The sequence below is a fragment of the Capra hircus genome, chromosome 24 (assembly GCF_001704415.2).
Source record: "Capra hircus breed San Clemente chromosome 24, ASM170441v1, whole genome shotgun sequence".
In the NCBI taxonomy this organism is placed as follows: domain Eukaryota; kingdom Metazoa; phylum Chordata; class Mammalia; order Artiodactyla; family Bovidae; genus Capra; species Capra hircus.
The window spans coordinates 48,723,833-48,748,645 of record NC_030831.1 but is presented as its reverse complement, the minus strand read 5'-3'; the positions used below and the strand labels follow the sequence as shown (position 1 = coordinate 48,748,645).

At 53.3% G+C, this 24,813-nt stretch overlaps 1 protein-coding gene across 1 annotated transcript in view; it reads right to left on the bottom strand.

Moving 5' to 3' along the window:
* CTIF (cap binding complex dependent translation initiation factor) overlaps positions 1 to 24,813 on the bottom strand; it is a 327,661-nt gene that overhangs the window by 4,962 nt on the left and 297,886 nt on the right. Inside the window, 1 exon segment of the mRNA XM_018039521.1 lies at positions 752 to 805. Coding sequence (XP_017895010.1) covers positions 752 to 805 — 54 coding nt within the window.

The following is a 24,813-nucleotide window of genomic DNA, read 5'->3' as shown; positions in this document are numbered from 1 at the left end:
CATGCTTTCCCCTCCTCTCTTATCTCCCCTGCCTGGAGTCCCATGCAGGGTACCCAGCTAGAGCCCTGGCACGTCCTGGGTGTGGGCCCTGGAAGCCCTTCCCCTCACCACACTTCCCTCTGAATGTCCCTGGGCTGTTTTCTTGTCTTTTTTTCCCTTTTGGCCACACTGTATGGCTTGTGCAATCTTAGTCCCTCGACCAGGGGTCGAACCTGTGCCCTTAGCAGTACAAGCGCAGAGTCCTGACCACTGCACCGGCAGGGAGGTCCCCTTGGGCTGTTTTCTGAGGGCACAGCTTTGTCCCTGTAACTGAGCCCTAGCCAAGTGACTGAAGCAAGAGCTCGGAGAGCAGTCGCCACACCTTGCAAACAGGGGTGGGACCTCCCATGGGGGCAGCTTGGAAGTGGGGAATGCTGGGGGTTCAACCTCAGTACCTCCCCTCAAAGCCCCCTGCCACCAAAGCCAGGGGAGATACCCGGGGGCAGGGCATCACTTGGGATCTTCTAAGTCATTTGTGAGGTGCACCGGGCTGAGGAGGAGGTGGTCTTGGGGGCAGAGGGAATGTGAATGAGGCTACCACCCCATCCTTCCCACTGCAGTGGACAGAACCCTGGGTCCACTCAGGAAGCCATCTCCCACTACCAGCCCCGGGCTTATGGACCCCTCCAATGGTCCTTGGGCCCCCCAAACTGTTAAGCTGAGAGGGATGCGCAGGGTCTGAGGTGGGAGAGGTCTAAGCCACCCCGCTTACCTCCATTGAGCAGCACAGGACGGCATCTTCCTTCACATCCTGAGATTGCAAGAGCTGGAAGAGAGGGGCAGAGAACAAGTGCTGAGGGGCGCTGAGCTGCTCTCAGCCCCCTGCAGCCTGAAACAAGCATCTCCTGGGGCTGCTGGGCTGGAGAGACAGCCCACGAAGGCTGAAGGGCAGCAGGAGCACTTCTCCAGGAAGCAGTGATTTCTCTGATGGGACCAGAGCAGCTGGAGAACCGCCGTGGTCATGGAGCATGGGTACATCGGCCAGGACAGAAGGCCTGCCTACAGGCCCTGGCCCAGCAAAGCTGCAGGTGGGTTTGAAAGCAGTAGCAGGCATGCTGGGGTCACTGGCTGTGAACAGCTGGTCAGCAAAAATGAAATTCGTGTGCAAAGATTTCCTAATCAGTGCGAGGGGCTCAGCTCTGGGCTCAAGGTGCCTGGACCCTGGCTATGGGAGGACTTCCAGAAATCACAGCGCTTTTCCCCACGGGCCCAGCACTGTGAGTCTGCAAAACCACGCACACCGTTCCAGACTGGAACTGCTGGAATTGCTTCCTGACCAAGGCCACGGCCAGGCTGCTCAGCGCTGGGACCGGTCACCCTTGATCCAGGCTCCCCTCTACCTGCCGCGCTGCATTCTCTCCATCTCTCTATCTCTCTCTCTGTTTAAATTGAGCTAAAACTCAGTCACAGCAAGTCCACAATTTCTAAGCATACAATTCAGTGGCTTTTAGTAGATTCACAAGGTTGCCCAACCATCGCCATTGACTCTAGAACTTTTTCATGGTCCCCAAAAGAAACCCGAACCCATTAGCTGTCAGCCCTCCTCCCACCCCCATCCCCTGACAACACCTAATGTCCTTCATCTCTACACATTTACCTCTTCTGGATATTGTATGCAGCGGAATCATATAATATGTGTTATTTTGTGATTCATTTCTTCCACTAACAATGCTTTCAGAGTATGATGTAGCATGTGTCAGTTCTTCATTCCTTTTTGTGATTGGAAGATACGACACTGTAGGCTGTATATGATATTACACCACATTTTGTTTGTCCATTCATCAGATGACTCGACATTTAGGCTGTTTCCACTTTTTGGTTCTCATGAACAATGCAGCTATGAACACTTGTGGATGAGCGTTTGTGTGGACATGTGCTTTCATCTCTCTTGGGTCCATCCATGGGAGTGGAACTGCTGGGTCATATGGTAATTCCACATTCAGCTTTCTGAGGACCTGACAAACTGTTGACAGTGGACGTGCCGTTTTACACGCCCTCCAGCAGGGTCCAGAGTTCTGATTTTTCCATATCCTCACCAATATTTGCTGTTTTCTGCCCCTTTCCTCATTTTTCCTTGAACCCCCCAGTAAAAATTCTCTCCAGGCACAGCTTTACAGAAACTTTGTCATCCTCTTCTCCCCGAGCCCCACAGACCGCTTCTTCTGCAGGTCCCTCTGCTGGTAATGCTTCCCTCCTCAGCCCCTAAGTATATCTCTACCCCAACCCCACCACACTCACCAGCCCATCCACCAGACCATGTTAGTGATTTTTCTAACTGCTGGAACTCTCCATTGCTACACTTCCCATCCTTCAAGTCCCGGGTCACGTTCCGACTTTCCCTGGAGACTGTGGATTGCTCCAGCATGGTGCCCACTCCTACTTCTCACTCCCGAGCCCCCCGGCTTCCCCCACCGCTCCGCATCCCACACAAGGAGCAAGCCATTTCCAGGGTGAACTGCGGCTTCCTGAGGGCAGGGCAGTGTGACGTTCATCTTGGCTGCCCTGTAACACCCAGCACAGCTCCTGGCAACAGCAGGGCTTCGCTAAATGTGGGTCGATGTGATTTATGCATTGTCTTTGTTTTAAAGGAAGGGGAGGAGAGTAAGGAGAGGGCACAAGAGGAAGGCACTTAGGGTCAGCTTCCTCGCCCACCGACCGAGAAATGGAGTCAAGCTTTCTGGTCTGGGGCACGACATGGTCAAGGAGGGTGAAATGACACACCACCCTGGGACTGTTCCTACTACAGGCTTGGAATCCAAACTCCGCACACCCACCTTCCCTTCTCGCTTCTCCCATCATATCACAGCCATCCAACCCCGGCAGAGGACACAAACATTCACATCATGGGGCTGACGACGCATTTACTAAATGTCAAAAGAATCCTGGGGATGGCTCAGTGTGGGCTGCAGTGACCAGAGTCATTCTCAGGGACCAGACCTCCTTCCACTGTATCTGTCAGAACCGGGCAAGAACGGGTTCCACAGTAGACACGCCGAAAAGAAAATCATCTGGGGATGAAGGAGCAGAGGTGGGTTTCAAGCTGCTCAAAAGATGAGCTGGTGGAGAGCAAGGCAGTCTGGAAAGGTAACAGTGTGGGCCCCGCAGTGACAGGTGCGGATGGCCACTGGTGGGCATGCCTGCTGGCGTTCGCTGACTCTGGGCTTTTGTGCTCTTGCACCCAGGAATTCTCAGCCACCACCAATCTGCAGACCTTTCTTCCTCACTTTACTCGGGGCTCAGCCCCGCCATGGCCTCATCTGCCAGGGATTCCCTGATTAGCTTGCATGTAAGTGACCCTGCCGCTCACCCCCTGGCTTACTTTGCTCCCTAGCACCTCTCACCCCTGACAGATGACCTACTCCTTTGCCTGCCATCTCCCCCAGGAGAAGGCAGGCTCAGAAGGGCAGGGCCTATTTGGTCCATTCCCCAGCGTGGACACACAGCAAGCACTGGAAGCATTTGTTAACACGTACCTTGAGTGGCAGGGGGAAAACCCACCTGGCCAGGAGGGTCTGCAAGTGGGAGGGACTAACTTGAGACGTGGCCCCCGGGCAGCTGACCCTGGTGCACGTGCTTGAAACGGCAGCACTGAGTGGGATGTGGACACCCCCACCCCACAGACTTCTCCTGCCAGAGGGGACACGGCACAAAGTTATAATCCATACGTCTGCAAACATATAGTGTTTGTGGAGACAGAAGTTGGTATACTCTAGATGGCAATTTGGAGATAACTAGCTCAGTCGGTAAAGAATCTGCTTGCAGTGCAGGAGACCCAGGTTCGATCCCTGGGTTGGTAAGATCCCCTGGAGAAGGAAATGGCCACCCACTCCAGTATACTTGCCTGGAAAATCTCATGGACAGAGGAGCCTGGTGGGCTGTAGTCCATGGGGTTGCAAAGAGTGGGGTACGACTGAGGACTAACACTTACTTATACTTATCAACATGACAAGTGTTCGAACCCTCTGACCGTGATACTACTTCCAGGAATTTATCCTACACATGCCCTACCCACACACGCTCCATGAGCTGGATGGAAGGTTTTTTTTGTTTCACTTTGGCAAATAGCTTGAATGGCCACCAACAAGGGGACTGGTTCAATGATGATATGTGTGGGGCTTTCCTGGTGGCTCAGTGGTGAAGAATCTGCCTGCCAATGCAGGAGATGCAGAGTCTATCCCTGGCCCGGGAGGATCCCACATGTTGTGGAGCAACTAAGCCCGCGTGCTGCAACTTCTGAGCCCGCGCGCTGCAGCTACTGAAGCCTGCACCCCCTAGAGCCTGTGTTCCACCACAAGAGAAGCCACCACAATGAGAAGCCCCTGCACTGCAACGAAGGATAGCCCCTGCTCCCCGCAACTAGGGAAAAGCCCGCGCGGCAACCAAGATCCAGCAGAGCTAAAACTGAATTTAAAAAAAAATGATGCGTTTGCACAGAGGAATATTCTGCAGCACACAGCTGTCTCCCACTACGCCCCCTCCCCAACCCCCCCCCCCCCGTCCCCCACACACACACTGGTGTCTGCTTCTGGAGTTTTCTTGCTTCCCAGGGCTGCAGACCCCTACAGGGAGCCAAGGGACACTTGCAGTGAGAGTGTCTGGGGGGATACTGGGGGTCATACTAGGAAGGGCCTCTCTCGTCTAGAAAACCCAGGAGCCCAGAATGAAGACCAGGGAGCAGGTACAGAGGTGGCTCACCTTGTGGCAGGTGCACCCAAGTCCAGCATCCAACCCAGCCTGCTCTTGGGGAGTGGGCGGGGCTGGTTCCAGGACTCAGAGGGTCCTGACTGTCTAGGACCGCATGGGGGTCGGGGTGGGGGAACGTGGGCCTAGCCCCATTTACTCTGTATGGAACATGAGAACAAATATTAAGAGAACTCTCTGAGGTTTGCTGGGACTTTGTCCTGATGGTAGCTTTGTTCCCACATAGGTTTCCCATAGTGCTTAGCAGGAAGAAAATCCTTAAGATAAAAACGGCTGGTAGAAATCACCATAAAGGGGGAAAGTGGGGTGTCTGGGGGGATGGGAACTCCCAGAGACACAGTGGGTGCTGGCAGCTGGTTGGGGATGAGGGGAGCTGGCAGAACTGGATGCCTGTGGGAAGGAAGAAAAGGTCCTGCTTTGGATGCACCTAGCATGTTGGCGAAGGAAACCGCAACCCATTCTAGTATTTTTGCCCAAAAAACTCCATGGACAGAGGAGCCTGGTGGGCTATGGTCCACGCGGTTGCAAAGAGTTGGACATGACTGAGTGCAGCATAGCATGTTGGCTGACACCTAGGAGGTGCTCAGGCGAGCCTGTCATGGGGAACTGAGATGAACCTGGGCTCACGTTCTGTCCTGAGATCAGTTTCTTAGGGGTTCTGGGGCTTTGGGACATGGGAGGTTAACAAGGGTAATACTTAAGAGTTGGGGCCAGATGAATACTGAGTGCTCTGAAATGGGGTTGTTTCTCCCTCTAAGTGGTCCTCCAACTTCTGGCTGCATGGACAGCCTCGTGGAGCCTTCACGTTCCTGCCAGTTGAGCACTTAGCCTGGACGAGCAAGCATCTCCTCTTCCCTTCTACGGCCCGAGGCCTGGCCGCCTTCCACCTGCTCCCGCGTGCAGGTTCAGAGCTGCAGAGTGGGCCCAGGGCTTCCTGTTCTTCCTTTCTGCCCCTCATTGCTGTGACTAGACTACATCCTTTCCTCTGTACACCCAGGCTCCCGGCTGCCAGGGTTGGGGACAGACTCAGGGTAGGGGCGCTTGGGCAGGGCTGTGGGCGAGCTCTCATCCCAGAGCCTCTCCTCCAACCTTATCTTTCACTGGTGGTTTGGGAAAGTCTGTGTTCAGCCAAGAATCACATCGAGTGATAGGCCCTCTCGCAAATGGCCTGCTGGGTTTTCTCAAGGAAGTGGGGTAGGCCCCGGGGGCTTTCGCTGTACTTTTCCTCTGCAGTTGCTGAGATGCAGGGTTCAGGACCGGAATGGGTGCTGCAGACCACGTCCCGCTCTCCCCTAGACACTATTTCGGCCTCTTCACTCGAGCTTTTAGAGGGGGACCCTCAGAGCCTTTGAGCCGAAGAGCTGCAGAGAGGACATCCCCCCAGCATCCCTTGAGGCTCCAGTGCCTCTGCGTGATCAATGGCTTCTCAGGAATCCGTCTTTCTTTCTTTTTTGATATAATTTTGTTTCTCTCTGTCTGTGATGGGCCTTGTTTGCTGCTCAGGCTTTCTCTAGTTGCGGCGGGCAGAGGCCTCTCCCCATTTGCGGTGCACAGGCTTCTCACTGCAGCGGCTTCTCTCGCTGTGGAGCAGACTCTAGGGCGCACAGACTCTAGGGCGCACAGACTTCAGGAGCGGCTCCAGAGCACAGGCTCAGTAGTCGTGGTGCATGGGTGAGCTGCTCCTTGGCACGTGGGATCTTCCCCGATCAGGGATCGAACCCGTGTCTCCTGCACGGACAGGTGGATTCTGTACGCCTGAGCCACCTGGGAAGCCCCAAAGGACAGCTGGCTTTTAGATGAATGAATCGCTGCTGTACACTGAGGGGGCCAACTCCGTGGTCGATGAGTGTTCTATTCGGGATCTTCGGGAGACGACGCTTTATTTAACTCTCAAGACGAGTCTCAAAGAGTAGTGGCAACTCAAAGAGATCCTAGTCCACCCGAGTTCACAACAGCATTTTTCACAATAGGCAAGAAGTGGGAGCAACCCAAGAGTCCACTGACACATGAATGGATAAACAAAATGTGGTCCATCCATATAATGGAGTGTTATTCGGCCTTAGAAAGGAAGGAAATCCTATCACACGCTGCGATATGGACGAGCCTTGAAGACATTACACTGAGTGAAATAAGCCAGTCATGGACTAATATTGTATAATAGTAATAACCAAGTCGCTCAGTTGTGTCCGACTCTTTGCAACCCCACGGACTATACACAGTCCATGGAGTTCTCCAGGCCAGAATCCTGGAGTGGGTAGCCTTTCCCTTCTCCAGGGGATCTTCCCAACCCAGGGGTGGAACCCAGGTCTTTACCAGCTGAGCCACCAGGGAAGCCCAAATATTGTAGGGCTCTCTTCTATGAGGGCCCGGGAACACATTCATAGAGACGGAAAGTTAAATGGTGGTGGCCAGGGACTGGGGGAGGGTAAGAGGGAGTTAGCATCTCACGTACAGAGTTTCCGTTTTGCAAGATGAAAACATTCTGGAGATGGTGGTAGGGTCACAACAACATAAATGCACTGAATGCCACTGAGCTGTACACTTAAAAACAGCCGAAATGGTCAGTCTTATGCTCTTCTTGTTGTTGAGTCGCTAAGTCACGTCCGACCCTTTTGCGACCCCATGGACTGTAGCCCACCAGCCTCCTCTGTCCATGGGATTCTCCAGGCAAGAATACTGGAGTGGGATTGCCATTTCCTTTTCCACGGAATCTTTCTGACGCAGGGATTGAACCTGCACCACCTGCATTGGCAGGGGGAGTCTTTACCACTGAGCCACCGGGGAAACCCATGTTCTTTTTAAACTACAATTTAAAAACGGCTTGAAAACAGAGGGCAGTGAGTAGGTACTCTTTGGTGGGTAGGCCATTCTCTGCCTGGACAAGACTGTCCCTTTGCCTTGCTATTGCTCACTGGAAGAAAATCTGTATGGATTGGAGGGGGCTGAAGGCCCGGGGTCGGGAAGTCGGGGGGCAGCGCCCACTCATCAATGTCTCTGGCAGAGAAAGGGGTGTGGGCCAGCTGGGGCAGGCAAACCACCCGCACCCTCCAACTGCGAAATGTGTTTCTTGGAAGAGAATGCAAAGCAATTGTGCGAGCCCACACAGTGTTTGTTCGGAAGCTAATGCATTCCTGTCCTATTGTCTCTGCCGGAGACTTGTTGTGGGCACACCCATCATATCCTCCCTCGGGGAGAGGCCAAGGTGCTCGGAGTCAGGCTGTGGGAGGCCCGACAGCAAAGGGAGAAAGGCAGCCTGGTGAGAGCCCCGCAGAGTCCTGCGGGAAGGTTCCCAGGGCAGGGCCACACTGCCCAAGGCGTGCCCAGGATGCAGCCAGGCCTGGGGTGCTACCCCGTGGGGAAGGAAAGAAGGTGTGGACGGAGGGAGCCTGGGGCTGTCTTCCCGTGCAGGAGGAGAGCAAGCACCGGTGATCAGAACTTCCAGCCCACCCTGAACACGTCAGCTCACCCACAGCATGGTCCCAGCCTTAACAGAACAGACCCAAGGAGCTGAGTGCAGCCACACTAAAAGCTCAGCCAGACCCCGCCTGCAGGAGCCCCATCTTGGCTCAAGGGTGGGCTGGGAGCAGCAACAGAGTGGCAAAAGAGAGGGGACTTCAGAGCACATGTGATCGGCTGGTTTGCTGGGGAACAAACCCAGAGCTCCGACTGGTTGGCTAGGCCTACAGAAGGATGGTGGCAGGATCCCCGGCAAGGCTTGAAGTCTTGGGAAGAGGAGAGAGAAAAAGAAGAGGCCTGAGTGGGAGGTACAGGTCTCCAGTGGCTGAGAAAGCCACAGTGATAGGGATGCACCTTGACAGTGGAGAGATGGGGAGAGGGACAAGAATGAGGCTGAGCTGGAGGAGACGGAGGGCCCCGACGAGTGGCACGCGGTCTAGAATGGTGGCCACGGTGAGCAGCTGCCCAGGGCCACCTGCATCTCAGGAGCACCCTCAGGTTGCATTAGGGCGTCTCTACGTTGTGCCTCTGGCGGACCTGCACTTGCATCTACAGCTGAGTCTAGAGGACAGCTCCTGATAGTGACCTTGAATCGTCAAGAAGGGCATCAATTATGTCTGGGTCTCTTGGGGCAGGGAGGGAAGTAGATAATCTGGCCATAAAAAGCTGTCATCAAAAAACGTGCAGCAGATTTGGAGTCAGAAGACCTGCTATTCACGGGCATGCCACTTAGTCACTCTGCGCTTCGGTTTCCTCACTTGAGAATGGGGCTAATACTTGCCTAGAATTGTTTTGAGAGTCAGTTGAGATAAAGTACGTGAAAGAGTTCTGAAAAGGGCAAAGCGTGATTCAAATGCAAGGTGTTATTATTGCTATTAAGTGTTTATCTTCATAAACAGGTATCTTTCCTGAAGATCTTGACCCACTCTGTAATGTACCATCCCATTCGTCCCCGTGACATTCTTGCGGAAACACAGAAAGGCCACAGGCATCATTATCTCTGCTTAGTCGACAGAGACACTGAGGCTCAGTAGTTCTGTGGCTCACACAACCCAGACAGACAGATAGCAAATCTGAGAAGAACTGGAAGGTGCTTAGAAGCCCTGGGTCAGCATCCTCTTTCTTGGGGAATTACTTTAATTTCTCCCACAGTAGCTGATTCTTACTTTGCTGGTTGGAGCTCATTCTTAGTTTTGTTGACCAGTGATGATAATCCATCTGCATCTGCACAAAACTGACTTGATTTTACCTATACTTTGCTGGCACTGGCCACCATAGGTCCATTCATCCGTCCCCCTGCCAAGGCATCCAATCAGTCGTCCATTCTTTTATCCACTCACACATCACGTCTCCAACCTTTCAACCACTCACTCATCCTTTCATCTATCTACCCATCTACCTTCTCGCCCACCATCCAGCCAGCCAGCCACCCTTTGACAAGGTTTATGGAACACTTACAATGTACTAAACACTATGTCAGTATCTGGGTAACAAAAATAAGACTTGTAACTTAGAGTCTAATGAGGGGAAGCAGAGAGCTCATGCTAGGTATATGGGATTGGAACATAGGATAGAATGGTGGTGGTGAAGAGCAGGTACATTACAGAGTGGGTCAAGATCTTCAGGTCATGGCATAAGCAGCAGCACATGGCATCACAGCACATGCATAAAAGGGGGAAAAAAGTGACCTAATGGAGTGCAGTGGTGAACAACAAGTATTTCAAGAGACTAAAATATGTGATACTGGGGTGGGTGGGGGTGAGGGGTGGGGGGGGGTTGGGGGAGACAGCATAAGATGATAAAGGTGGCCTGGGCCACATCCTAAAGGGCTCAAGATGCCATGCTACTACTGGGTTTGGATTTTATCCTAAGGGACTGCAGAGCCACTGAAAAGACTTTCAACTGGTGGGTAGGACCACACTCTTTGCAGTGTGGAGAGTAGACAGGAGCTGGGGTGATAGGAGAACCGGAGGCAAGGAGGCCAGTGAGAAACATGGAGGCTTGAGTGAAGGCAGGAGCGGTGCAAGGAGCCAGGTTTATGGGGCAGAAGTTAGGGTGAGGAAAAGGACAACGCGGAAGACGGAGAAGGGGCATAGCAACCGAGGCGACTGCGGTGCCACCGGTGACACTAGGAAGACAGCAAGAGCTGATTTCGGAAAACGGGAATGAGCTCAGTGTGAGAAATATTGAGTCCACGGTCCTTGGGGGTTATCAGGGAAGATGAGTATCAGGAGACTGGCCACCCGTGGTTGTCAGGCCATGGGTGTGAGTCAAGGTCTCGGCAGTGACCTGACCTGGGGAATGCCATGGAATAGGAAGAGATGAGGGGAAGAGCTCCAAACCAGGAGACAGCAACATCGAAAGGGTGGCAGAGGAGGAAGAACCCCCAAGGAGGAAGAGGGTGGTCAGAGCGCTGGGCAGAGCAGGAAAAGAGTGACGTCATGGAAGCTGCGGGAGGGCTGAGAAGTCAAGGTCACTTCTCAACCGTGTCAAAGGCTCAGAGAGGTCAAGTGAGATGAACAATGACCAGGGAGGGCCCCCTGGATTTGGTGATTAGGAGAGCACGGGTGACCTCTGCCATGGCGACTTCACGCGGGGAAGGAAGCCTGGGTAACGTAGGGCTGGAGAGGCAAAGTGAGGTCAAGAAGTGGAGACAGAAAGAGCAAACCGTTTCTTTTTTCTTTGGGGGTTTCTGTTCTCAGAGTCAAGGGCGATGGGCCGTACAGCAGGAGAGACCTGGATGGAGGCAGACGTGAGCAGGCACCATGCAGGAAAGAGGAGAGTCGAGCACATAGGTGAGCCTTAAATAAGAGAAAAGCTATCGTTCCTCTGAAACGGAAAAGAGGTGCTAGTGTGGCTGTGGATCCTGGTACGTGTGTAAATGCTCACACTGCCCGGCCTGTTCAGGCAACTAGGAAACGAGTGTTGGTTTACCTTCAATACTTATGATGGTCCTTCTGTGACGGCCTGCATTTCAGACATCCCCAGGATAGCGGGATTTGCCCCAATTGTCCCTTTCCACTAGCCCAGTAAGAAGCCCGGTGTGGCAGCTCTGAGTCAGATGTCAAGGAAATTCATGGTTCTGAACTGGACTTCGGTCCAAGCTTGTGCCCTGTGGTCTGGCTGTCAGCCCTCCTAACTTAAGACGGGCAGGCACCCTAACTGCGGACGAGGCGCCCTGGAGGGAATAATTAACCTCCTTCCTGCAGAGCTTGCAAACAGCTCGTACAAAGTGGCCACAGTAAATGTCACATGGGGGAATGCGCCATCCCGCAGCTGGCCCAGGGGATGGAAACATAATCTGGGGCTCAGAGCAGACACAGAATCCTCCTGCAGACGCCAGAGCCAGAGGATGGGGCCATGGCTCCCGAGGCTCCTCTTGGGGGCCAAGCCCTGGCCGGTGGCCCAGACAGGAGGCGAGTTCTGTTCACGGAGTTCCTGCAGACGCGAGTTCCCAGGACCCCGCGTCAGGGCTTGAAACAACAAGGACGTTGGCCATCACTGCTATCAACACCTCCCAGCTTCTCCTTTAACATCCTTGCCTTCCCTTCTAGAAGCCTTGTCTGTCCTCTTCTGTATTCACCGCCCTGATGTCCACGGATGTCTCCTGAAGGGTGAGCACAAAACACCAGAGGCAGCCCCGAGGTTTTCCCTTTCAAGAGGGGGTCTCTGGGGGCTGAATCACATCTATAGGGCCTTAATCTGACTTACATTTTTGGAGCGCTTACTTCAGATGCCAAGCTCCATGCTTGTGCATGTTTTAAAATCCATTTTTATCCTCATACCAGTTTATCTGAGTTAAATATTGTAATTGTGCTTCATCGCTTCAGTCGTGTCCGACTCTTTGCGAGCCCATGGACCGCCCGCCAGGCTCCTCTGTCCATGGGATTCTCCAGGCAAAAATACTGGAGTGGGGTTGCCATGCCCTTCTCCAGGGGATCTTCCTGATCCAGGGATCAAATCCATGTCTCCGGCATTGCAGGAGGATTCTTTACTGCTGAGCCACTGGGGAAACCCAAATAACATTGTAATTATCCTCACTTTATACCTGCAGGAACTGAGGCATGGAGAGTGAAATGAAGTCCTCGTGAGCATGAGTAATGGAAACTGGCTTTGGAATCCAGGTAGAGTCTGCCTCCAAAGTCAAGGACATAACAGCCGCCCCACGAGTAAGCCCCACATCAATAAGGCCAATGGGGAGAAGTCAGCAAAGATGGGGTGACCACACACCCCAGTTTGCCTGGGATGGTTCCAGTGATTACCTCAAATGACTAGTAATATTCCTTTAGCTTTCAAAAGTGCCCTGATTAGGATGACACATTATAGTTAATGGCCCAGACAAGGTGAAGGGCTGAGGGGCTGGGAGCCCCCTGCTCCCCAGTCACTATCTGCCCAGTCAGGACACCTCTAGCCTGTTCTACCTCCTCCCCTGGTGCCCAGGTGCTCATGCCTGTCTCTGGGGGTTCAGCAGGTGGGGGTGGGGAAGAGGCCCCAAAGGTGTCAAAGCAGCCCCGCTCTCAGTGGCAGGCGGTTCTTACTGCCGGTCAGGACACCTGCTGCAGCGCCCCACCTGGCCTGCCAGGGCGGACTCCTTCCCAGGGTGGGAGCTGGAACAGGACAGAATCATGGCAACATGAGCACCAGCCTCCAGCTGAAGCACAAGCTGGAATCAAGACTGCCGGGAGAAACATCAAAAACCTCAGATACGCAGATGACACCACCCTCATGGCAGAAAGCAAAGAGGAACTAAAGAGCCTCTTGATGAAAGTGAAAGAGAGTGAAAAAGTTGGCTTAAAGCTCAACATTCAGAAAACTAAGATCATGGCATCCGGTCCCATCACTTCATGGCAACTAGATAGGGAAACAATGGAAACAGTGAGAGACTTTACTTTCTTGGGCTCCAAAATTACTTCAGATGAGGACTGCAGCCATGAAATTAAAAGATGCTTGCTCCTTGGAAGAAAAGCTTTGAACAACCTAGATAGCATATTAAAAAGCAGACATTATTTTGCTGACAAAGGGCTGTATAGCCAAAGCCATGGTTTTTCCAGTGGTCATGTATAATGTGAGATTTGGACCATAAAGAAAACTGAGCACTGAAGAATTGATGCTTTTGAACTGTGGTGTTGGAGAAGACTCTTGAGAGTCGCCTGGACTGCAAGGAGATCCAACCAGTCCATTCTAAAGGAAATCAGCCCTGAATATTCATTGTAAGAACTGATGCTGAAGCTGAAGCTCCAATACTTTGGCCACCTGATGCGAAGAACTGACTCATCTGAAAAGACCCTGAGGCTGGGAAAGATTGAAGGTGGGAGAAGAAGGGGACAGCAGAGGATGAGATTGTTGGATGGCATCACCGACTTGATGGACAAGAGTCTGAGCAAGCTCCGGGAGTTGGTGATGGACAGGGAGGCCTGGCGTGCTGCAGTCCATGGGGTTGCAAAGAGTTGGACGCGACTGGGTGGCTGAACTGAACTGAGCACCACCCACTGCTCCTTGCCGGCGGTCCCGGGGGAGGGTGGTTGCAGGGGAGGCAGATGGAAATGAAGCTGTTCTCCAAACTCCCTCTGGGGAGGAGGCCAGGAGAGCAGGCCTGGACGCACTGGGGGCACCTGGGGCCATCACCCCACTATAGCACCCTCTGGACTCTCCTCTGAAGGAATGACTGCATTTTGCGTCTGACTCAGAATCTGATGGCTCTCTGAGATGGAGGAGGGGGTGGTTTCGGCTGGCTGGGGACCAGGCCTGAGGCCCGGGGCAGTGGGCAGATACCCTTCATGGGACCAGCCTCTGAACTCACAGGTCTCTCCTGGCACCCACCAGCCCAGGCCCCTCCGGCCAACGCAGGCAGGAGAGGGCAGGGAGGGCGAGGGCAGCCCCGGCAGCCAGTCTGCTTTGAGCCGGCTGTCCTGGAGCCCCTGGCCCCTGGCCCCTGGCCCCAGGCCTTAGCTCCCCGCCGCTCGCCCCACCACAACCTCCTCCCACCTGAGGCCTGGACTTGACCTTGCTGGCTCTGGGGGGAGGGCGTGATAAGCGTCTTGGTGGAGGGAACTAGCTGCCTGCAAAGGCATTTTCCGCTCTCTAAAGTAAACAATCAAACAGGAAATTAATCGAGAAACCCACATCAACGGAAGGTTCAGGTTGTGATTTTCACAGCCCCAGAGCCAGGAAATTCAAAGTTATAGTTCCCATAGCAACTTGCCTGTAGAATGGGCCCCAGCCGCTGGGCTGGAACGAGACCTTGAGGGGTCAACTAGGCCAGCCCCCTGCCTCCAGGAAGTGCAGCCCAACAGCAAGTCTGAATATGCTGGGGCCAAACTGTTCTGAGGCTCAGCAGCGGGCCTGAGACAGAGTTAGGAGCAGCAGGGCCGGGGCTCTACGTTCAGCTCTCCTGAGCCTTGTAAACTGTGGAATCAGCTGACATCCCAGTTCTTCAGTCTCCTCTCTTACAATTATCAGTCCTGTATCCCAATACTCTGTGAACTGGGAGTAAATACCCAGGCCTGCAAGATGCTAGAGCGAGGGGCTGTGTCGTACACGCTTATTCTTATATCTCCCACCCCTTGTTCTACTCAGTCCCACAACAACCTCCATCTCTTATCCCAATCACCCCTGAACCTAGTGGCTGGCCTTTGCCTGCACTCCCCCCCAGCCTGCCCCAATTGGGCTGTTTTTCCTCCAAGAGAGATCTCATTATTTGTATAGCTGCTTCACTGCACTGTACTGTAGAACTAACGCAACGCTGTAAAGCAACTAGACTCCAATAAAAATCAATTAGAAGAAAAGATCTGCAGTAGGGCGTGGGGGGAAAAAAAGACGGATCTCAGCTTATTGACAGGGCCAAGAGATTTCAGACAGCCTCCAGGGTGGCACCATTTTTTGGTGGTTCTCGTCTCTTCGACCTGCCCCTCCAACCCCTTCTGGGCCCACGACATAAGCTCAATGTACACTGACAAATGGGTGGCCTGAAAGAGCCAGTGGCGAGCCCTCCCCCTTCAAGCCCATCAGGGGGGTCGTGGGGGTTGTGCGTCTTGGGTGGGGTTTTCTTTTGTGTGACTAGTGAGGAGTCCCGCCTGGCAGGAAAGGAGATAAGGGCGGTGGAGCTCAACCGAGAAGGAAACAGTCTGGAATCCTTCCCCGAGAGTCACCCTGCCCTCCCACCCGAGATGGCCACGACAGCCTGCGGACTGGCCGGCCTAATCACAGTTCTGCAGCCCCGGCCCGGGGATCCTGTGACAGCTAGCAGGGCTGAGGCAGGAGCAGGCGTTCCTGGGCACTGGGCCTGTGGCAGAGGGTGCCCGGCTCGCTTGCCCGCCCGCCCGCCTGCCCGCCTGGCCCTGGAGCTGGGCCGTGAATTGAGCAAAGCAGTGGAAAGAGAAGTGGCGCCTGCTGGAAAGCAGACAGAGCGGCTCCTGGATTTCCTAACAGGCCCAGCCGCGTGCCAGGGCCGACGGGCCAGCTCAGAGCGCCTGCCCGGCATCGCTTGCGCAAGAGGCCTTCCTCCCGTGGGTGAGCTTTCCTGGGTGGCCGAGCCGCTGTCGAGCCACACATGTCCCTGAGGGAGTCCGCCCCTCACACCCACCACCTTCCTGCCCTCTCCAGGGTGTAAGCACATCAGAACACGTTGGGCCCTTTGGGAAGACAGGAGGCCTCTTGGGGTGCAAGACAATCCCTTTTAAAGAAGCCAAAGAAACCTTAATCAGAAAGAAGTGGTAGGGAGGCAGGAATGGACGGAGGGCTGACTTCTCTGCAGGCTCAGAGGGGACCAGGCTGGGGGCACTGCTACAGAGGGTCACCTCCTGGTTTCCGAGGAAAGGCTGCCCTGTGCATAGAGTCCAGGGGTGCGGCCCTGCTCACTGGTGGGCACAAGGTCATCTGAAGGCCAAGCCCAGCCACTTTGTCGTGAGCCTGGGAGGAAGCTTCTCAGAAGTTCTTCATGACACGCCCAAGTCAACCAGAGGCCCCTGCTCCCAACTCCAGACTTGGCAGGGGTCTGAGTCGGGGAGGGCACCAGAAACCAGAGGGGAACCTTGAGGAGCTGGGACACGGAGTAAGAGCCTCTTACTCTGTCCCCAAGCATGGAACGCTGAAGAAGCCTTTGCTTAGACCATGCCCTTCTTCAGTGCCATCATCTTGGCCTGCCTTATAAGGAATAAAAGCCAGGTTCCAGGCAGCGGTGCCAGTCTTCCCAGGGTGGTAGAGGTGGATGGAGTTTGAAGCCACACTGCAGCAGCTGGGCGGGGGGTCAGGCCATTGGGTGAAGGAGGTTAGCTGGTTCTGTGGTGGGTTTGGGTGCAAGGTGGTAACCGAGGACCCACCGGACAGGGACGGCTGGGCCAGCCAAGCTGAGACAAACAGGGCTGTGCTCCAGGCATGAGCATCTGCGCTCAGAGCAGCAGCCACCCAAACGGAGGGGCACAGGTCTGGGCTGAGAAAGGGTCCAGGGCTGCCTGGGGACAGCAGAAGTGCTCACTGCCAAGTCCAAGGTTGGAGGTACAAGAGTATTTAACGGGCACCTGGGAGTTGGTTTGGGTTTCGAGCCTTACCCTTAGAAGAGTATACATTTTCATAATAGGTGAGTCTTTCTAAATTGAGATGATCTCTTTGGGTGAGTGAGCATGCGAATCCATATCTGTGTTACCCACGCATTGTTACCTGGTCCAACTGACTGCAGGGGATCAAGAGCTCAGCCCACTGACCTACTTCCTCCCCAGGGGCCCTTCCTGCCTCGCGCCCTGCTCCCCGCCACAGATCTCTGGTCCAGCCAAAGCCATCTATGAACACATCTGGTCCTTATCTGCCTCTGGCCTTTGCTCCTCACTGACTCAGCTGGGTCTCCGCCTTTTCTCCCCTTGGCTCCAGTTACCGGATCTCTCAAGATAGGCTGAGAGATGTCCCTCCCCCAGAAGCCTTCTTTGACCTCCTTTCCTGACCCCCCTGGAGGAAGAAGCCTCAAGACTCACAGCCTGGGGGCAGTCATTTGGTTCTGCCCAGTTCTACCTGGAGTCTAGACTAGTCTTTGCTCACATGGGAACTTGGCGCCCAGCGGGCCCTCTCAGAAGACCCGTGAATTGGATTTGAAGGAAAGCACGTGCTGGCTGGGGCCAAGTCACTCAAGAGCCTCTCTATTCCCTGGACGCAGCCCCACCAGTGACACACAGGTCTGAAGGGATAGAACATCTTTCATTCATTCATTCAATCACCCACTCACTCATTCAGCAAGGAACATGAGTCCTGTCCTCACCTGTAGACCTACTAATCTAATAAAGAAGACAGACTTTGCACAAGTGGGACAGTGATGGCAGCTGGGCCTGTAAAGCGAGACTGCCTAGGTCCTAATCCTGACTCGGTCACCTGCTGTGTATGTTGCACAGATAACTTTTCTGCGTCTCGGTTTCCTCATCTGGAAAGTGTGTGTGTCGGGGTGGGGTGTGGGTAACACTAAACGAGATAATCTATGAGACATATTCAGAGCAGTATCTGGCTTCAGCAGCAGTAGCTTTCAGTTCTGCTCAGAACTAAGGGTGGTGCAGGGTGGGTGGCAGAAAGGACCATCTTCATCTGTGCAGGGAGAAGAAGCCCGGAAGAGGCTTCCTGGGGGAGCTCTAAACTGACACTCTGATGTGGAGCTGGGGAAACAGTGGGATCAGGAGCCGGGGGGAGGGAAGAACGTTCCAGGCAGTGACCCCGCAAGAGTCCCATCAGTCTGGAGTCCACAGAGACGGGGATGAGCCCGGGTAGAAGGCTGGTGGGGCAATTCCGGTGAAAGGTGAGTGAGACAGAGGAGAGGGAGCAAAGTGGTAGCCGAGATCCATACCAGAGCTGCTGCCCACAGTCCCCGGAACTGACGGGGTGGCGGCCGGTCGGGACGCCCCTGAGTCTTTGAGCCAGGGGGAATGGCCGGTGGAGGCACCCAGGCCTGGAGACGCGCATCTGGCATCTGTGCAGGACCACACGCTTGAGGCCTTTGTCAGGGGTCTCACTCATGGCCCACCTGTGTTAGCTGTGTTGCCTGTCCTTTAGTAAATCCCAAAGGACATCAACTTCTCCACGCTTCTGGCTAAGAGGCCATCAAATGAACTTCTGGAGAAGGACTTAATGATGAACACCCCCCCTCGGCAAGGGCTCCTACACTAAACTCAAGGCGATGCATGCATCTGGAGCCAGTGTACACGTGCGTGTCTCCACACTCACCCACACATTATCCATCTACGTGCGTTATGTGAAGCATGACGAGAAAGGAGACTAGTTTCAGGGGGACATGACAAAAAAGTCAATCCTGTTCCTCTCTTTCCTTCTAGCATCTGTGAGAGTACCTGCACCTGTGCAAGGACCCAGGCGAGACATTCTCTAGGTGGAGCTGAGCCTGGAGTCTCACCCAGGCCTGGGCAGCCTAGCACACCCTACTCAAGAGGGGCACTGGCTTGGAAATACCTCTGTGAGTCCCCGGTGGTGGCACACCTGCCTTCCAAGAGGCCTTGCATCTAAGATGAAGAAAAGTGGGGCAAAGAGGTAGAGAGGACCAGTTTGGAGTTATTTGAAGTCCAATCCAAGGTGATGGTGGCATGACAGGACAGAGGGTGGATGAGCTGCCTATTTGGGGGCACGGATGTCGGCTGAAGCTACAGGATTTGTAGACAGCAGCAGGGGGAAAAGGGAGGAATTAAGGGGAATGCATCTGAAAAGACCCTGATGCTGGGAAAGACTGAAGGCGGGAGGAGAAGGGGATGACAGAGGATGAGATGGTTGGTGGCATCACTGACTGAATGGACATGAGTTTGAGTAAACTCCGGGAGTTGGTGATGGACAGGGAGGCCTGGCGTGCTACAGTCCATGGGGTAGCAAAGAGTCAGACATGACTGAGCGACTGAACTGAACTAAAGGGGAACTCCCGAGTTTCTGGCCTGAGTAAAATGGGTCGCCATCTACCAAGATTGAGGCTAGCTAGAGGGAGGAGGAGGTTTGGCCATTTGGGTCTGGAGGTCAAAAGAGTGGTCCCGGCCAGAGAGAACATCTGAGAGCACTGGGTGCAATGGTACTGAAAGCTCTGAGGCCAGATGAGATTGTTCAGACCAGGATTTCTCAGCCACAGTACGACTGACATTCGGGCCAAACAGTTCTTTTCTGTGGGGCCTCCTGTGCATGGCAGGACCCTGGCCCCTCTGGCTAGATGCCTCTAGCACTGCCCCAGTCACATGGACCAAAAACGCCTCCAGATACTATCAAATGTCCCCTGCAGGGAAAACTGCCCCTAGTTCAGAATTGAGATCAGGGGTGGCTAACCTCTAGTCCACAGGCCAAATCCCACCTGCAGCCTGCTTCGGTATGGGGCCAGCAAGCTAAGGACGGTCTTCACTTTTTTTTTTTTTTTTTAAACGGTTGACAAAAAATATCAGAAGAAGTACAATATTTTGTGACACATAAAAGTTACATGAAATTCAAAATTCTCTGTCCATAAATAACATTTTGTTGGAAGATAGTCACCGTCATTGGTTTATAACTCATTGTGCGGCTTTTGTAACAGCAGCACAGAGGCCCGAGCAGGCCTCTGGATGTGATGATGTGGACAGGGACCTCATTGTTGGCTGGACGAGGTGGAAGCAACCCAGAGACCCCATGTGGGGAGACAATTCTTTTGAAATTTCTGGCTGTAAGGGAAGAGAGCAATGGGGTGGCTTCTGAAGGGGAACGTGGGGTCAACGTAAGGCCTGCCCCCCTGCAGATGCATTTAGTGGGTTGATAAGAAGAAACCCCTAGGAGGAGGGAGTGTTGTGAAGTGGGAGAGAGAGGAGAAACCCATCAGGTCGAAGAAGCAGAGAGGTGATGGGACAGGCAACGCTCTGGCATCAGGGGTGCGCTAAGCAGAGTCACCGCCCCAGAAGACAGGCCACCCAAAATAGGCTAGGTCCATCCACCATGGCCGTGAAGAGGCCGGAGACAGCCTGTGGGCCCCACGAGATAATTAAAGAAAGCAGAAGTTATATAAGCAGGCTTAGATAGCACCTTGGGTGTAGAAGAAAGATGCTTAAAGCTGGCCTGTGAATTATTTAAAAGTCTTACTCTCTTATTTATGTTTATATATAAATTATTCTTTCTTCAAGCTCAGGGCTAACTTAACTGCAAAATGATATAGAAAAATCCCACAGAGGGGGGGGTGGTGATTTTAAACGGTGTTTCTAATCTTCTCAGCTGCATGTTTTTTGAGAGGACTTTTGGTTGACGTATCACCCATGCAAAAACATGCACAGATCCTAAGCATGTAGTGAGACGGATTTACACAAATCACCATGGGCACGTGAGCTCCGATGCCCTGACCAAGAGCGACAACCTGGTCACACCTCACAGCCCTCTTGCGCTCCATCTCTTCACTGACCCTCCCCAAGCATCACCACAATGACTCCTTATTACCAGAGCTTAGTTTTGGCCACTTAAAAATCCCCAGGATCTATGGGACTTCGCTGATGGTCCAGTGGTTAAGACTTTACCTTTCACTGCAGTGAGTGTGGGTTCAATCCCTGGTCAGGGAACTAAGATTCCCCACATGCCTCCTGGCCAGAAAAACCAAAACATCAAACAGCAGCAATATTGTGACAAACTCAGTTAAGACTTTTGAAAGATGGTCCAGGTTCAAAACATCTTTAAAAAAACCAACCCACTATTAAATTGGAAACAAACACGCTGACTCTCAGGGGGACCTCCTGTGACGCCCCTTGCTCACCTGGCCCCCGAGAGCCTTGCCTGTTCTTGGCTGCCCACTCTGGGTTTCCCTTCATGGGAAAAGGAAGTTAAGATCTGAATTAGCTGACCTCTGATGGGCCCAGGGCTACAGGTCAGCAGGGTCAGGGAGCTGATTTCCAAATCCAGGAATCTGTCTCAAAAGTCTGAAGCTCTCTTCTGTATTGTGTTTATAGATACGTGTCCTGTAACCTGGAGAAGGCAATGACACCCCATTCCAGTACTCTTGCTTGGAAAATCCCATGGATGGAGGAGAGACTTCACTTTCACTTTTCACTTTCATGCATTGGGGAAGGAAATGGCAACCCACTCCAGTGTTCTTGCCTGGAGAATCCCAGGGATGCGGGAGCCTGGTGGGCTGCCGTCTATGGGGTCGCACAGAGTCGGACACGACTGAAGTGACTTAGCACCATTAGCAGTCCTGTAACTTTCTCTTTTGGCAGGGGTGGGGCGGGGTGGGGGTGGGGGACATGGAGCCCTTTGAGGATCTCATGAAAACTGACACCTCTCCCAGAAAAATGCACATTTTCACAGATGTCAGCGTACAATGTCAGTAAGGCCACCCACCCAAACTCCCCCAGGGACAAATTCTGGACATGAGCTTTACCCCTAAATCAACAATGAAATGTCACAGAAATGAAGGCCAGAGAGATCAACACAGCCACGGTCTCAGGTGTTGCTTTTTTCCATGGTTTTCCAAGCTGTGGCTGAGTAGCTCTGTGGTTAAGGCTCAATGTCAGAGTGGCCTATAAAGAGACCATAAAAGTTCTGTACCGTGTGCCAGACACTTGACAGACGTCATCACCAATCCTTAAGACAACCCTGCAGAGGCAGAGGCTGTTTCCCCATTTTACTGATGGAAAAATTGAGGCTCAAAGAGATTAAGTATTGCCTCAGGCCCCCAGCTAGTACAAACAGCGTGGGATCTGAAATCGTGTAAATCTGATGTCCAAGCCCTTGTTCTTTCCATTTCCCTTCTCATCGGGGAGGCTTGCTTCCCTCTGGCCCCCTCTGTGGATCCCCGAAGCTGGCAGGGACTTTCTCTAAAGCGCAGGGCAGCGTGGTCAGGAGGGAGCTGACTGACAGCAGGGGGTTGCCTCGTGTACACTGTCGCCACTCACACTGACTCACCGGAGCCCTGCCACTCTGGGACTCCAGGGCACACAGATGCATTTCCTGCGCCTCAGATAGAGCCTCGGGCAGCACGCACAAGAACGGAAACCTCTGAAGGCAACCGGAGACAGAAAGCCACCCAGCTCTGCATCTGGAACAGACAGCCTCCCTGGGTTCATATGAGAGAGCCAAGTCACATCTGGGCCTCAGTTTTGTCATCTGTGAGGTGGGGGTGGATTTCAGACTAGCCCAGACCTACTTGGTGCACAGTCCTCTCCTCGGCATCAGCATTGCCTGAGAAACGGCCAATTCTCCTCCCAGACAGCGATTTCCAAATTTAAATGTGCATCAACATACCTGCAGGGCAATTTCCCAGCTGAGAACCACAGATTTAGACAGAGGGTCTGTAAACTAAAGCCCACTGGCCAAATCTGGCCCACAGCCTGCTTTTTATGGGTTCATAAGCTGAGAAGAGTTTTGACATTTTTAAATAGCTGGGGAGGAAAAAAAAAATCAAAAGAATAATAATATTCCGTGACACATAAAAATGATATAAAATTCAAATTTCCGTGTCCATAAATAAGGTTTTGTTGGAACACAGTCACTCTCAGTCATTTACATATCATCTCCGCTGCTTTCCCATTACGAAGGCAGAGCTGAGCAGTTTCTACAGAAACCGTTCTCGTTGATTCGCACTGCTGCTCAGCGCAGTCCAAATAGCAGGGATGTGGTTAAACTTGACTTTGCCTCTTGGCCTGCAAAGCTAAAATATTTACTCTCTGGCCTTTTAGAGAAGTCTTCTGACCTCTGATCTGGAGAGTGGAGAGGAAAGCTTGTGCATGAGCTAGGATCTCTTCTCGGGGAGGGGAAAAGTGAGCCGTCAGGGGCTTTTGGAATTCACACCAGTCTTTATCGGCACTGGGTCTGCCCTCGGAATCCTGACACTGCCGCTTTGAGGCCAGTGTGGAAGGCCCCTCTGACCATCTGCCTGGATGAAAATCCTAATTCCACTTCTGGAGCAGAGGCTCCAGGGGTTCTCTGCAAGCTTTAGTGCCTGTGGGTATTTATTTTCTGAGGAGACCCCTGAAGGGGTTAGTCATCTCCTTCCCTTCCCACAAAACTGAGCATCACTTTTTCCTTTGGGGCACACATTTTTTTTTCTTCTCCCAACCTCTCCTTTCAAAGCAGTAAATTCCCTGGAAGGGTAACACCCTACACACACATCCCTCCTACCTAGAAAACGGGGAGGTTATCTGATGGCACCAGGCTGGCCTAGGGAAGTCCTAGGCGCCTGGTGGGGTGGGGGCAGGCCAACCGAGGTGGAGGAGACACAGTCACCAGAACATGGCCTGTTTCCCTGACTCCCCACACTGGAGAATCCACTTCTTCTCATCCGCAAGAGGCAAGAAAGCGCATGGGCCGGGTGGGCCAGTGGCAGGCAGCCTCACTGGGGGGCATCTCCACGCCCCGGAGCCCACGTGTTCTCCCGCCTTGGGCAGGACCCAAGCAAGTCTCAACCCTGGCCCTGGGATTCCAGGTATTTTCCCAGCCAGCCCCACCTCATCTAATTGCTTTCCAGTCAGCTAATCCTTGGCCCACGCCCTCAGCACCAGCCAGGCGAGCCACCTCGGTGTGGCCGGCAGTAGCTTCTGAGACTTCCCACGGCTCGCGTCCAAGCCTGGGGCAGCCAGCCTCTCGGCTCCCCTTGCCCAAACCACATCCTCCTCGCTCTTCCCCACACCTCCTCTGACTAACGTTTCCAAAGCAAGCCGAGCGCGGTCCAGTCCAGACCGAAAGCGGCAGACAGATTCATCCTCTGCTGTTCCCCCCGACAACCTCCCGCTCTCCCCCGAGACTGGCCATATCCTGGCGATCAGGGGAGAACAATTAGCAAAAAGTGGAGTCGTACCTACTGTTCAATTCCTGGAGCTAATTGTTTTAAGCAGGGATTCGGCCTTAATTAAAGGATAATTAGTTAGTGAATGTATGTTTGCATTTCCTAAGTCTGGCTTTTAACCCTGGGAAACCAGATTCAGCAAATACTTTCATGTTTCAATACCTCTGAGTAAGGGACAAGGTCTTAATTACAGAAATGGCAGTCCTGAGAACAACAGTGTAATCAAAAGGGCAATGGGAGAATGAGCTAATTGTGCCTTCCACCGACTGGGCCGGGCTTTGTTAAGCCATTGTGAGCAGGAGCCGGCAGCTGCCTGCCCTGCTGGGGTTGCCCCCTCCTCGGTCTGTGGATGCCGTTCTTAACTCTGTCATCCTGGCCACCCACAGCCAATCGCTTTCTGTGTTTTTCTTCTATCTTTTTCACACTGCCCCCCCACCCACCCTCACTCTCTCTCAACCTTTCCTCATCCGGGGGTCAAAATATTGCTTCTGCAGACCCCATCAGGGAGCTTCGGCCAACCAAGCCATGTTCAGTTCAGTTCAGTTCAGGCGTGTCTGACTCTTTGCGACCCCATTGACAGGCTTCCCTGGGCATCACCAACGCCCAGAGCTTGCTCAAACTCATGTCCTTAGAGTCGGTGATGCCATCCAACCATCTCATCCTCTGTCGACACCTTCTCCTCCAGCCTTCAGTCTTTCAGAGCATCAGGGTCTTTTCCAATGAGTTGGCTCTTCGAATCAGGTAGACAAAGTACTGGAGCTTCAGGTTCGGCATCAGTCCTTCCGATGAATATGCAGGACTGATTTCCTTTAGGATTGACTGGTTGGATCTCCTTGCAGTCCAAGGGACTCTCAAGAGACTTCTCTAGCACC